General features: G+C 44.5%; 2 protein-coding genes across 4 annotated transcripts; one reads left to right on the top strand and one right to left on the bottom strand.

The window, feature by feature from the left end:
* Nucleotides 1–181: 181 nt before the first annotated feature.
* On the bottom strand, nt 182–5,966 carry DYNC2I2 (dynein 2 intermediate chain 2). 2 transcript variants are annotated; one of them, XM_053474272.1, is made up of 9 exons: nt 5,667–5,966; nt 4,993–5,250; nt 4,223–4,332; nt 3,632–3,789; nt 3,270–3,379; nt 2,872–3,039; nt 2,202–2,434; nt 1,409–1,566; nt 182–551 (listed from the first exon to the last, which is right to left on the bottom strand). In XM_053474272.1, the coding sequence occupies exons 1-9, from the start codon at nt 5,745–5,747 to the stop codon at nt 301–303; spliced, it is 1,527 nt and encodes a 508-aa protein (XP_053330247.1). In that variant the 5' UTR covers nt 5,748–5,966; the 3' UTR covers nt 182–300. The 2 variants fall into 2 exon arrangements, with proteins under 2 accessions (XP_053330247.1, XP_053330248.1); XM_053474273.1 differs by having other exon boundaries at nt 4,993–5,245.
* A 3,056-nt stretch (nt 5,967–9,022) lies between these two features.
* Nucleotides 9,023–14,118, top strand: SET (SET nuclear proto-oncogene). Of its 2 annotated transcripts, none has more exons than XM_053472564.1 (8): nt 9,023–9,463; nt 10,333–10,390; nt 10,576–10,718; nt 11,079–11,182; nt 11,421–11,534; nt 11,935–12,105; nt 12,304–12,459; nt 12,836–14,118. In XM_053472564.1, exons 1-8 carry the CDS (start codon nt 9,391–9,393, stop codon nt 12,857–12,859), a joined length of 843 nt encoding a protein of 280 aa, XP_053328539.1. In that variant the 5' UTR covers nt 9,023–9,390; the 3' UTR covers nt 12,860–14,118. The 2 variants fall into 2 exon arrangements, with proteins under 2 accessions (XP_053328539.1, XP_053328540.1); XM_053472565.1 differs by having other exon boundaries at nt 12,304–12,463.
* Nucleotides 14,119–14,669: the final 551 nt, after the last annotated feature.

The raw sequence follows: 14,669 nt of genomic DNA, 5'->3' as shown, positions 1-14,669 counted from the left end.
CTCTTTGTAGATCACTTATCGCTTGATTTTGATGAATTTGATAGACGATTGGTCCCTTTAAATTTATAAAGTGCATATGGAGGATGGAGAGTCCATTTAACCTCCCTCATCTAGGACCAGCGTGGAGTCAGTAGACGCAGTACACAGGTAAATAATTAATGGGACGGAGCATTCGCGTTATTGTCAGATGAAAAAACACAAATTATTAGGGCACTGAAAATCTACAATCAAAATGGGTTGAAGAAAGGGACAGATCCAGGTCAGCCAGCAGGAGGTCTTCTGCCCACTGGTTCTGTCTCATCACATTAGACTCCGATCGGTGACCTCGCTGGCAACTTCATCAAGCAAGACAAGCTCCCGGGGTCCTTGTTCTGTGAAGTCGGAGCTCAGCTGCCATATCTTGACGACTCCGGTCGCGTCTCCGGACGCCAGCAGCTGGGTCTGCGTGCGATTAAACTCCAAGCAGTAAACGGGTCTCCCGTCGTCGGTCTGCTTTATAGACAGTGAAGGCTTCTGGGAGCTTTTTGCGAGGTCAAACAGCAGGAGTTCCCCTTTGGTGGAAAATAAAATTACTGAATTTAATGGAAATAAGTATCAAAAAAAAAAAACCTGTCCGTACCACAACTGACGTTACATGCAACATGTTTTTTCCCACGATTATAGAACTATATAAATATAAATCCTGGAAGCATTTATCAGTGTTGCTACGTCCTACATTTTTTGATCTTTTACGTGATTTCTCCCTTATTAAGGTCCTTCTTGTCGCTCCTTGGTTTAGGGGTTGGGGAGGAGAACCGGCAATTAACTGAACAATTCTAGCAATGCCACACTGAGACTCAGATCTTCACTTCCATGAGCTGCGATTTGAAACGTAATGGTTTGGTTTCAACTGCCAGAGATAAGTTATTTACTGATGTATATAGTGCCATCATATTCCATAGCGCTGTACAGTGGGAAACGGGTCATAAGTAGTCCATCACATAACGATCTGGACTTATAGAAACGGTGAGGGCGGCCTATTTAAACAATCTTACAATCTAGAAGGACATTAACAAAATGATACATGGAGTTAACAAAAATGATACAGGAGTTAACAAAAAGATACATTTTATATCTTACTGTATCTTGGCCAATATACATCTTTTTATACCCGTATTTTCCCATTTACAGGCTATAGGATGATTTCTGTTCACTCACATGGCACAGACTGTAGTGAGTTTAGGTAAATTTATTTGTAACTGGTAATAACTGTATGGTTATCGGAAATGTTATCAAATTGTTATGTTACATGCTACTTGTTGTGTCCTGTCCACCCATTGTGCAGCGCTACAGAATTTGATGGCGCTATATAAGACAAATAATAATAATATATATATCAGAGAAGCGGGGCAATAACAAAATTGCATACCATGGCCTGAAGCAGCAGCAAACACCAGGGGACGCACCGGTGACCATCGGACACCAAAGATATATTTCTCTGATAGCTGCAACGACGATATAGGCTTAGCCTGCAGCATTGAGTACAGGTGGGCATTTCCGTCTGTTCCTCCACTCAGGAAAAGGTTCCTGTAGGGAATAAGAATTCCATTCTTAAGTGTTTGATGGGAAGACAGAATAAGCAATGTGTATAGTCTATAGTAGTGGAAAGCTTATTCCTAGCCTCCAGCTCTGGGTGACTGGACAATCCCTAGGACAACCATGATCAGAAAGATCTACCATGGACTTCAGGTCCTGAGACAATGGGGAGAACATTGGGAATGCTACTGAGAAGTGATATACAGTTATCTTTAGATACCATTGAGTGCCACTCCACATTCCAATTAGATGATGCTTCACCCCCTTGGTGTCGGCATCCCTCAACGGGAATATACTTATGTATCCTTTCATGTAAGTACCGCAGGAGACCCCTGTCCATTTAACAAAGTAAAATGAAAGTGACTGTATGGCTTAGGTATGTAGGAACAGATGCATCACATTTAATCATCGATTATCATTGTTAAGTAGCTATATATAATATATATATATAACAGACATAGGTGGTGATCTACTTAGACCTTATAAACCTAAGCAGGTCTGTGATTGCATTCTAAACACAGAACACTTTAGGCTTTTTTTTAACATCAAAAGGTCCAGCAACAGAAGTTTGTCCGGTCCCACCAGGCATGAAAGGCAGTCCCGTGTGTCTGATTTGTGTTACATACCTATGAAAAGGAGAACAGTCCACGCAGTAAACGGGTCCCCCGTGTGGGGAGAAGGTGAATTGCGCCGGAGCTTTTAACGGGACAGAGGATGCTGTGCTGGTGAGAGCTGAAGTCTGTGCCCCAGAGAAACACTTCAGCAGATATCCACCTTCAACGCCAACAATGAACAGCGTCGGGTCAAAGTGTGAGAAGGAGAGGCAGGTCACACCTACGGCTGTGTCGCCACGGCCATGCTGTCAAGAGAAACCGCACAATGGGAGATTATACCAGGATTCAAGACAACCAACGTAACAACTTGGCCTACTCTCTGCCCACTAACTAACTGACAATGGAAAATGTTTGATACATAGCCAGTGGCGTATTCTGGACTAGGCTGAGTAGGTCTATGGCAGCTGGTCCAGCAAGTGGGCAGCAGCGCTGTCCACCGTTACAGGGGCAGAGCAACATACTGGGCAATTAGGCTTCTTGTTGGACCACAGATGAGTTTACACCATGGACGTGAGTAACCATCAACGACTTCCTTCTTCCTTGCATGTAAAAGAGCCAAAGTGGGCTACAACGGTCAAGCAGTTTATCACATTAATCTTAATTCAATACACACATGCAATATGTACAAACATACGTTCTCATAGGAGCGACCCTGCCCATGCAGCAAAGAAGATGCCATCACCTTGTTTATCTTTGTGTTGCTGGGTATTTGCTGAGCCACTAGTGCGTACCCATCTTGTAAAACAAGCTGGCCCTCCTTCTCCATCTGCCACGTGAGGATTTTCCCATCTGTAGAGATGCTCAGGACCTGGGGCTTGTGACTCTGAGGCTTATCCGGCATCCAGCAGACCTACCGGGAAACAGGAGCAGATCAGGAGAAGAACAAACCATAGCACAGGCCAATGGTCGGAGGTCAACCTCCTGCCCCAAGAGGGAAGGTGTGGGGGGAACATTTGGTTGGCATACAAAAAACTGTCTTTAATAGTGCTTATAATCGACTTTTAACCAAGAATCTGTTCTAAAGACCATACGAATAGGACCTTCTACAACAGACTGAATGCCTCCCTGCTGTTCCATTACCTGATAAACTGCATCTGTATGAGTATCTTGTGTAAGCCCTGTCCTTCCAACTAATGGGTCATCTGTCCGGCTTGTATCCCACACCAAAACTTCCCCGGTAAAAAGTCCACCTGTTCGGAAAAAAAACAAAATAGAATATAATTCCCCATCCTTTAATAAATGAAGCGCCATACCCTTACAGATTCACGATCAGCAGATATCCTTGAAGTGGACCTCCTACCAAACCAAATAAATAACTGTTGATCAATAGAGCACAATTTATTCAAGAAGCGTCAGACTATTACAGCAGATGTGCCGTAACCATGACAATATCTTCAGCTTTACTATGAATATAAAAGAGGTTATCCTTTGGTGGACCTTACCAGCTATCAGAGATGGTTTGGATGGGTGAAAGGCCAAGCACATAACAGAGCTGGTCGCTTCTATCGTGACATCCGGTTGATTTGGGTTTAAACCCCTGCGGTCCAGATTCCACGTGCAGACGTAAGACTTCTCCGTGCTCCAGTCCCCATCACCTAACCTGAGTGACGGATAACAATCAGTTAAATATACTGCATATCCCCAAGGGATAACGCCGTACCATATTTAATGAACATGTACATAACGATAAAGGGAATAAAAACTACAACCTAGCATTCCGGTGATCTGCTTTAAATGAAAAGAGAGTTCTAGTTTGGTACACTGTCTAATAACCAGGGTGATTTTACCCCGGATTAGTGCACAGCTCAGTTTGCTTAATGGGATATATAAAGAAGCTCTATTTAACTCTGCGGTCCCTGGTCTTGTTCTTGAGAGTATCAATAAAGATGATTGAACTACTCATTTTACATATAGCAAGCATACATTATACATACATACATTATACATACATACATTATACATACATACATTATACATTATACATACCCTCCTCTGTGCCCTTTTATCTCCGTTTGAAAGCACCACAATCTTACCTGCCATATGAACAGGCAACAACCGAGCCGGTGCAGTTCCACGTGACCGAGGTGACTTCAAGCTGCCGCTCCGAAGCGTCTGGATACCGCAGACTGTACAAGCAGGAAACCTAAACGAACAAGATCGGAATAATCAGGCTGATTTTCCCATGATAATCGGGCGTTTTGGGTTTCGTTTAATGTCCTTTTTTTTTAGAGACATAGAATTTGCCAGCAGATCAGACCCATTCGGCCCCCATCTAGTCGGCCCGTTTCTTTCTTCCTGGTCTTGTCTTAGCGTCAAGATCTCCCTGACCTGCGCCAAGTTTAAATCCCCTTACTGTACTCATTGTACTTAATGTATAGAACCACGGAATGTAGGATTTGGTCGATTTCACTGATCCGAAGTAGTAAATCAGTCTGCCATGACTTGTTTGCGTTAAAATTAATTTAAAGTATTTGATATGCATTTTAAGCTCAGGCAGAGCGTCTGAGTATATGGAGGTATTCATAATGTATACATCAGATTTATGGTTATGCCCGTGATTTATGATCTATTAAGGAGGTAAACACCAGAGATCTAAGCGACGAGGACACCTTTTCCCCAGCGGCTGGGAGGCTGTGACTGGCGATCTATGTTGAGTAAGACGATGGGCCGTGACCCAGATTGGTTAAACAGCTTACAGTCTTTGCACCACGCAGAACGATACCAATTTTAGGAACCCCCCCCCATTTAGCGGTGAAATATTCAATTAAAGAACTATCTTTTTGAGAACTCCGTTTGGAATTACCAGCTCGTTCTGCTCTTCCCAGTTCACCACGAAGCCATCGAAGGCGTGACTTCTCCGGTTCTTCTTCAGTTCCCTTATCATCGCACCTTCCACGCGTCCCAAAAATTCTGCCAGGTTCGGATAATCCAAGAGGGGTCCGAGATCAACATCCAAGACACCGGGGTCTCGTCTCCGCTCAGTTTGAGTAGAGGCCTCGCTGACGCTGGACACTTGCGAAGCGGCCTCCTTTGTGGCGATGGGGATCGTCTGACAGCTTCTCTGAGAAAGAAAAGACGTCGACGGTAAGCGAAGATTCCTGCGAACTAATAATACAAGGTCCCATGGAAATTATTTAAGACCCCCGGGGTCCTAGACCCATTCCCTGTGGGCCGCTATCCTGTCTGAGATGCGGGAGCCGTATGCCTATCCCATGCATGTTTACATTCCCTCACTGTATTAACCTCTACCACTTCTGATGGGAGGTTGTTCTGTGTATCTACTATCTTTTTTCATATACACACCATGATCACTCCCTCAGTAGCCTTAACAAATGGCTTTGATTACTGCCAGTTATACCAATACCTCTGGGTATATGGGTGAATTTGCAGCTATCTGTTTAAATGGTCAGACATAACTGGACGCTGCATTTAACGCGTTCTATTCTTTAGGTAGTAAAACGCCTCGGGCCGACTCACCGAATCACACCGAGACTCCTGCGACTTCCTCCACACGGACTCCACAGCCGCCCCATCCAGCACTTCATCCGAAAACTGCATCCTGCAACACGGCAACACAACCCCGGCTGCGGCCCTGTCACTCCAGGCCTGCGTTGCCCAGGCAACGGGATGCCGCTCGGAGAAGGCGCTAAGGATGACGTCAATTGCGCGACGCGTAGGAATGTTGTATTGGGTCTTGTTATTTATGTTCGGGTAAAACGTAGAACGTTTTCATTAATATCGGGGAACGGCGATGGTGATCACAGGAAACATTTTTGCGATTGCCAACGGGTAAAGGCTGAAGCTCGGGTAAAGTCACCTCCAGTGAAGTCACCGACGCCATCTTGAAAATGGGCATTACGCATGTGTCGTAGCTGATCTCATTTAATCATTTAGAGCGATGTATGCGAGATCAGGGGGAGATGAGGCGACAGAAAGTTCTAATGTTATGAGATTCAGACATTAAACATAATTTAGGTCTATAAGATAAGCCTGTTTTATGTTTCATGTATTCTTATATTTATTTATTGTTTGATTTTTTTTTGTTGTTTCATTTATCTTAACTAGTTTTGCTGCTCTGTCATTTCTCTTGAAAATGCCATAATTATTTATTACTGGGGCTTTTGCTCCCAGTATAATATGGCCGATATCCCTGCTTGAATGTAGGTGGCTTAATTAAGAGTATCTTTAAATAATGACAAGTCGAGGTTTCCTCGAGGGCCGGTATTAGAGCTGTTTGGTTGATATACTCGGAGAGTCAGTACATAGAATATTCTTGAAGGGCTATTAAAGTATTTCAAGACTTTAATAAAGCTCCCCGGTATATGTTGCCACCGATTCCTTCAGTTTGTAGAAAACCTCTTTACACGCAGTGACATAAACAATAAGATGGCCGGTATTTATGAAAAGGTGGAGACCTTAATCCTGCTTTATTCATGATGATCTTCCGCATCCAACCCCACGGCAAAACATAGTGAATAGTTCAACGTAAAAAAGTAAAGAGTTGCGCAACTTGAGGTCGTGAATCCCACAGATGCTGGTCCATGTGGAAAACGTCACTTGTTATTTAATGATACACCTAATTCAATCATCTGTGTTCAAGCAGGGATATCAACCATATCATACAGGGACCAAGAGCACCATTTGGGCACCTGATTAACCCTTCGTAGAAGCTTGACTGGATCATATGGAGAAGCACCACAGATGAACCCCTAAAGCCTTAAGGTGGGAGGCACTAAGAGGCTTCGTCCATCCTCCCCTAAGCATCTCTATTGCATTATGAGCTCTGAAACACTGGTACAATGTGAGGTCATCACGAGATACGGCGATAACCAAAATCATATAAAGTGGTGGATTGGAAATAAAGTATCCAAAACAAATCTGATACATAAGTGTTCTTTATTTGGGGCATTTACATACTAACATATACAATGTAATTGACCAGCATACCGTGAGCTCATCTGCAGGGCCACCCCTAGGCCACCAACTGCCCTATTTACCTAAAGGGACGGTGCAATGTCCCCGACACCCCTCATATAGAAGAAAGCATATGCAAGAATCCTAACCCCCTTGTCGGTACTTCCATTCTTCCTACATGAGAAAATATAAAGCCATTTGGCAAACGCTGCCCTATTCCTCCATCACCTGGTGTTTTGTTCCAGAGTCACGATGTTAATATTTTTAAAACCCAGTGAATTATTATAAAAGGAGTTATTTAATACGCTGTATGCTCGCCTCACTTGTTAAAGGCTTCCTCATTGGTTTAGAACACTACACCTGTAAGACGTTTTATTGAGCCGTTTAATTTATAAGCATATTTACTGCTGTTTCTATACACATTATTGGGGCTTTTAGGGCCGTAGAACCCTGCGATACCCTCATACCCAGCCAACATTCTGAGCGCCTAGAAAAGAGGGGCATCCTGGGAGGAAAGGGAGACACAGAGGCATGAGTCAAAATGATGCACTTTGTGCCCAAAATTGGCACGCTTGGGTGGTATGCTCCTCCAGAGACGTCCCACCTCATCTTCATTTGGGGGGGTGGAAGGAGGTAGAGTCGGGGTATCAGGAATCCAGGTAAGATTACAGTGAGAAGTGGTTGGGAATACGCAGCAATGGGATGCCACCTTCACTTAACCCTTGGCAATCAGCTGTTGCATCAGGACCAGCAATAAGAGTGGGGCGGGGCACCTGAAAGCCCCAGGTCTTTTGTTATTTGCTGGGGACACCCTGGCTTTATTTATTCCTCCCGGACGTCCCACTTAGGACCGAATTTGCGTGTTTAAGTAATCAGAGGGATTGGGCAACCCTTGTCCCTCCGAGGGGCTGTTACCATGACGATGATTCTGTCCTTGGTGGGTCAGACAGTATGTTGTGGCTTTTCATACCTGGTGTGCATCCTACACAATTGGGATGTGTAGGTGAGACACACTGGCCGGCATATAGCCAATCACTGTCCTGAAGTGGTTAGGACAGTCCTGACAGCAAGGATATCCCAACAGGCCAGCGTTTCAACCTGCTTCTAGAGTGGACTCTTGGTGATAAATACATTAGCAATGGCATTGCATTCATATGGTTATTATTCTACATAAGGGTTTTTTATCGGCAAAACACCAGGACAGCTAGTAGGGTTACTACATAGGCACAACTATGACATTAGATGGGCACGATATGACATCATGGCACAGCCCACGTGACGTCACTACCACCCACGGGGCCCATACTGAAAGACCCTATACAGTGTGTGTGTACCTCTATACAGTTATTTAGATTAAATTGTATTATTCCTGTCGGGCCCCGTTTACCCTCTCAGGCTCCCAGCGAATTTTATCTCTCGATAACACCAAGAAACTCGCAGCCGAACACCTAATAATATCCGTTTATCTCATAATCTTTATCGCCATCGCCGTGACCTCCTGCGGACATGCGTGAACAGCTCGCTGGGGGGGCGGGGTGGGGCTCCCACACACACACACACACACACGGACCCTCCTTCCGCCACCGCGTGTGGCGGGAACTGAGCGCGCATCCCCAACACAAACTCTCCCATTCCCTCGCAGCACATGTGACTTCCCTTTGACGCGCAGTACCACACCCCCTCCACCTCCTCCACTCCTTGACCAACTGCCGCCTGACTTTGCTAGGATTATTCACCCAATCCCCTTCTTCTCCGCCTAACTTTCAAGGAACGCCCCACCTTCCGCCGGTCCCGAGGGAGTGAAGAAGCGAAGAGGGCGGTACTCGCACTCATACAAGCCACTGATAGCCCCGCCCTTCTATGCCTAGCGCCCTCCTTTCTTTGACTAGGAGGTGGTACCGTCTTAGAAGCAAGAGCGGGAGCGCGTGTTGGTGCCGAGCGCAGTGCGTCCCTCCCCCTCCTTTCTCTATCGCACGCTAGTCGGGAGCGAGATCTTCCCTCACACACATACAGCGGCGGTCATCTCTCCTCCTTGTCCGCTGTCCCGGGCCGTTCCACACCGGTGCTTTCTCCTCTCTAACCCGCCTCAGGAAGGAGGGGATCGCGGCTGAGGCGCTCCGACTCTCCCTCCCTTCCCAGGAGCGGTCCCTGCACCGCCTCACCGAGGAGCTTCCTCTCTCTCCTCCCCCTCCAGCCAGGCCCGAGCCTGCAGCTCTCCTCACACACACATTCGGCCTTCGCTTTTACTCCCCTTCCCTGTCCCTCCCCGCCCTACACTTCACTCAGCATGTCGGCGCCGGCGGCCAAAGTCAGTAAAAAGGAGGTGAACTCCAACCACGACGGAGCGGATGAGACCTCAGGTAAAAAAAATGGAGAAAGGGCTTGGGGAGGAGGGGGAGGCTCGACCTCCGCACAAGCGCCATTTTCCGCTTCAGGAAAATGGGCTGAGAGAAGGCATGGAGTCCTTGGGCCTGAACGGCGAGGTGCATCCCCGGCTTGTCTTGAGTCCGCTGTCCGCGGGCTGTGAGAGTGGCGCGGCCGGGGTGGGAAATCCCGCGTTGCGCAGGAGCCGCGGCTCATTGTCCTCCGCCATGATGCTTCCGTCCCGCATGGCGCAGGGAGGAGGAAGGGAGCCAGTTGGGCCCCCAGGCTTGGCTCTCGGTGTAGAATTTTGTCTATGTGGAGATCGCTTTGTGTATTGGGGACAGAGGCCTTCGTTGCGCCTCGCGTGAGCCTGCGGCCTATCGGCGCCGCTTCCACGTGGGTCCCCGGGGCCTCCTGTTTTTGTCATACCCGCTGTACCCTAGAGGCCTCCCTCATCGCACGTTGCCTTTCAATACCCGCTGTATCCCTTTGCTTGCGTGCGTCCCCAGGAATATCCCGCCGGATCTACTCATGGCTTCCACGTGTGCCGCCGGTGTTTACTATTAATTGGATCGTGTCCGCCGTGGGCTGCCTGCCCCGGTCGGGGGCGATTCTTCTTAATGTAACTGATGTGCCGTATCCGTAATATTATCCGATCGCTGTATGTAACTGAGCGCTGTCTGTTCGTGACTTTTCGCAGCTTTTATAGCTGAACGCATGCAGTCAATACGGAGCTCATCGTATGCGGTCAGATCGCAGCCTCTACTGAATGAGTTATTATGTTTATATAATACAGTCTGTAACTTTGTGGCCCGTGATCCGGTGAAGCTTCTGGTACTAAGAATGCATTTCTTTGTTATTGTAGAAAAGGAACAACAGGAAGCTATCGAACACATTGATGAAGTACAGAATGAAATAGACAGGTTCGTCACTTTCTCTTCTCTTCTTCATTATCTGTTTGTGAAAATAAAATGTGCGATTGTTGTGTAGTTTTGTAACTTTGTCATCTGTTAAAGTAAACAAAGGTTAAACGGCTCGCACAGATGTGTTTGTGCCGCGGTTTTTGCCGATGTATAAGTATTTCCTGCTACTTTTTCTTATCCTGTAGACTCAACGAACAAGCCAGCGAGGAGATACTGAAAGTAGAACAGAAATACAACAAACTCCGTCAGCCATTTTTCCAGAAGAGGTCAGAGTTGATCGCCAAAATCCCTAATTTCTGGGTAACAACATTTGTCAACCACCCACAAGGTAATCTTAATCCTTTATGTTTTTTTTGGTGTATTTTTACACCCTGGTCTTTTAGCCAGTCCTAATTTAAACCAGATATAGTTTAAAGACTCGTTATAAAAAAAGATGTCCTGACCTTTCTAAACCTATTATTATGGAGGTATGAGGAACTCTGCTCTAGTTTGCTCAGACTGGACACTTCTTCCTGTAAGCAATGCAGTGATGTCAGATATTTATCTCGTAAATTCTCAGATGAATGACTTGTATGTTGCTTTACAGTGTGTCCTCTGTAAGGTAATATATGCATGAGATATAGATACATTTACAAAAGCTCGGTGTTCCCCGTGATATTAACGTCTCGATATGTTCCCCCTGTTTCAGTATCTGCATTGTTGGGTGAGGAAGATGAGGAGGCGCTTCATTACCTGATCAGGGTGGAGGTGACAGAATTTGAAGATATAAAGTCTGGTTACAGAATAGATTTTGTAAGTATACACTAATGGCTCGTTGATTGATGTGGCGTGTGTAATACCCATGTTCGTGTTTCAGGACTGAATGTTTGGTGGTGGTTTCCTGTTTAGCCTCTTGTGGCCAATAACGTATTGTGATGGGTGTTCTTCATGAATAAAAGCTATTTGGTAACAAAAAAAAGAACAAATGTGGGCTCTGGTGCACCTAGTGTGTTTGATAAAGTTTTTAATACTTAACGTTTGCTTTTTTCAGTATTTTGATGAAAATCCGTATTTTGAAAACAAAGTCCTGTCTAAAGAGTTTCACTTGAACGAGAGTGGTGACCCATCCTCAAAATCAACTGAAATAAAATGGAAAGCTGGAAAGGTAAGAATCATCGTCACAATCTCAGGCTTGTTGACTAACACTTGCTCGTTTATTTACGACTGATGTGTTTTAGCTGGTAAATGTGAAGTAGATTGATTATGGGGGGGGTGCTATGTTTCCTGTGACTGTTCATATATATATATATATATTATACACAAAGTAATGTAAACTTCCTGTCCTGATTAGTAATCATGGTGTGTCTGTCAGAGCTGGGAGATAGCTTGTTGCTTAGACCTTGTTGCCCTCTTACATTTGACTTTGTACAATCAGTGACAGGTAGTTTGCTTAGGAAATGTAGAGTTTAGGTGAAGCTTTACATTACTAAACTGGCTTTGATGCTCATTAGTTTAATTACTTGTTTTGTGTTTTTGCTTCTTAATTTATATATTTTTCCCCTTAGGATCTGACAAAGCGTTGTAGTCAGACACAGAACAAAGCCAGTCGGAAGAGGCAACATGAAGAGCCAGAGAGCTTCTTCACTTGGTTCACAGATCATTCTGATGCGGGTGCAGATGAACTCGGGGAGGTCATTAAGGATGACATTTGGCCAAACCCATTACAGTACTACTTGGTATGTGTCCGTACCTACATTGATCTTATCTGTCATAAAATAGCATGGTGTGATTTGAGGCTATGTTGGAATAGAGCTCCTTGCGTACATTAAATTGCATTTTGTAGTAGTTACCTTCTTGTGCTGGTGGGAAGAGTCTTAAAAAGCTTCAATTAGAGGTACCTTTTTCCTAACAAAGGTTTTTCTTTCTTTGACCAGGTCCCTGATATGGAAGACGAAGAAGGAGAGGGTGAGGAAGAAGATGACGACGATGAGGAAGAAGAGGGACTGGAAGACATTGATGAAGAAGGTGATGAAGTTGAAGGAGAAGATGACGACGACGATGATGAAGATGAGGAAGGAGAAGAGGCGGAGGTATGTACGTAATCTTCCGTATCTTTGATTGCTCTTTCGGACAGTCTCTTTGGGTTGTACACAGTTAACGGTGACTGAAGATAAAACACTCATTAAACTTTCCAGTGCAATTACTAGGAAATAACTTTATGCAAGACTTTTTTGCTATTAATATATAGAGCATACAGATTTACTTCAGCAAACTAAAGAAAATAAAACTTTAAGCCCCAGTGAAGCTTTTCTCACCCCGCACTATAGGAAAGCATGCTTTGGGTTTGTAACAGTCCATGTTTATGTAATCTGGAAGGCGTACACATCTTAAATCTAATTTAGAATTTATACAGACTAGGAGTGCTACAAAAATCCATCTTAACAGGATTTCTTTTCCCTTTTGCAGGAAGATGAAGGCGAAGATGACTAAAATCGCATTGTTTGGATTCCACCCTTTTTCCTTTTTTTGTTCGTTTTCCCCCCTTTTTTATCATCCAACCCCTGGGAGCAAGATGCTGTTGTAATATTTTTATTATTTTTTTTTTTTAAATTGTGTGCTCAGTCGCCTTGTTCTCTGGTCCTTTTTCGCCTGCCCTTTCTACCATATTTCATAAGTTTATTTTGTTCAGGTGGGAAGGGGTGAGAACTGAGTAAATGCAGTGGAAATCTCTAACCAGTTTTTTTTGTTCCCAAATCCACAATAAACCATACAACAGTAACATCGCATCATATGGTCTGGGGTGTGGATGCTCCTTGGCTTTGTCATCATTGCGGAAAGCCGGGACATGTGAAACCCTGTGTGATAGTTCATAGCCAAGTGTTTTTCCTTCATTTTTTTTTTCTGTGTATATTGGGCTCAGAGGTTGCACTGTGTATCCATGTGAATATGGACAGATAACATTTACCAACATGTATCAGTCTAATTTTTTTTTTCCTTGTTTAAAAAATGTATTAAAATAACAAAAAAAAAGTGGAGGGTGGGATGGGGGGTAGTCAGTGGGGTGGGTTTTGAGAATCAGCAAGGGAGGGTGGGGAGGGCTAGATTTGGGTATTTTGGAAGCTTTTTCTTTTCCCCCACCCCGTTTTTGGCATGTTTAGTGGTGTTTTCCCGGGACATCCTTATAATTCAAGACACTTAAGATAATAAAATAGTAATGGTTGCCAGCCCTGATACTGTACGGGGCCCCATAGGAACCCTACAAGACATTGGAATCAGACATTTTTTCAATTTTTTTTTTAATTTTTTTCTGGAAAAGAGAAATGCTCAGTTTTAAACGTTAAAGTGTACAAGTTGCTTTGTTACAATAAAACTAAATGTGTACACAAAGGGACTACTGGTTTTCACTTGGATACTTTCTCCCTTCCCTACCTGTTCTCTCCCCCCCCCATCTGTTTTTTGCTGGTTCAGACTTCTATTTAAATGTTTTTTGATACAGGGCATTTTTGTAGTTAAAAACTCAACTCTCCAGCCGAGCAGCATCCTGCGCGGCTGTGGATCTCAACATACAGTCAGCACCTTTCCCCTCCATTCACGATGGGGGGTTTTGTGGTAATTTTTGTAATTTGCTTGGCAAAAGGTGTTAAGTAGGCACTTAATCTGATTCCTAGTCTGTTATAAATCTACATTTTTGCTGTCAGATTTTGCCTGTCAATCAACACTACGAATAAAGTAAATTGGTGTGTTCTGTATGTTCTATTCTCTTGAATTTCATGACTTATATATTTTTTTTAAACAAGCATTTTTTTTTCCTCAATCTTTGAAACTAGTTAGAAAAGGGTTAACCCACTCACCCCCAGACTACATTTAATGGTCGAGGTTGTCGAAAAGAATGTGTTGTGTGGTCAGAAATGTGACACGAGAAGAAAAATAATCGCGTAGGGTTACACGGGGGTGTCTACAGCAAGGAATCTGGTATGGTTGGTTTGCTCAAGATATCTAAATTGATGTCTAGGAAACGCGGTCTGTTTAGAGGCCGGGGGTTCCCCGACACCTTGCTGCAGATTGGACCTAGAACCTTCTAAACTGCGGACATTGGGGACAATTTACAAAAGTTACAAACTGGAATACCTGATCCATGTGCGATGCGTAATGCAATGTAAAGCGCTCCGAGCCAACAAAAAGCAAGGTTCTGAATGAATATTGGGGGGCTCGTCATGGCAACCAAAGCATTTCGGGTGACGCATACCAATCGCATCAGGCGCTCTTCCTTCCTATACTCGCTAAATGTGTAGCTCTGGGG

This window comes from Spea bombifrons, chromosome 8, assembly GCF_027358695.1.
Source record: "Spea bombifrons isolate aSpeBom1 chromosome 8, aSpeBom1.2.pri, whole genome shotgun sequence".
Taxonomy (NCBI): domain Eukaryota; kingdom Metazoa; phylum Chordata; class Amphibia; order Anura; family Pelobatidae; genus Spea; species Spea bombifrons.
The sequence above is the reverse complement of the archived record's forward strand: the minus strand, read 5'-3'. Positions and strand labels throughout refer to the sequence as shown.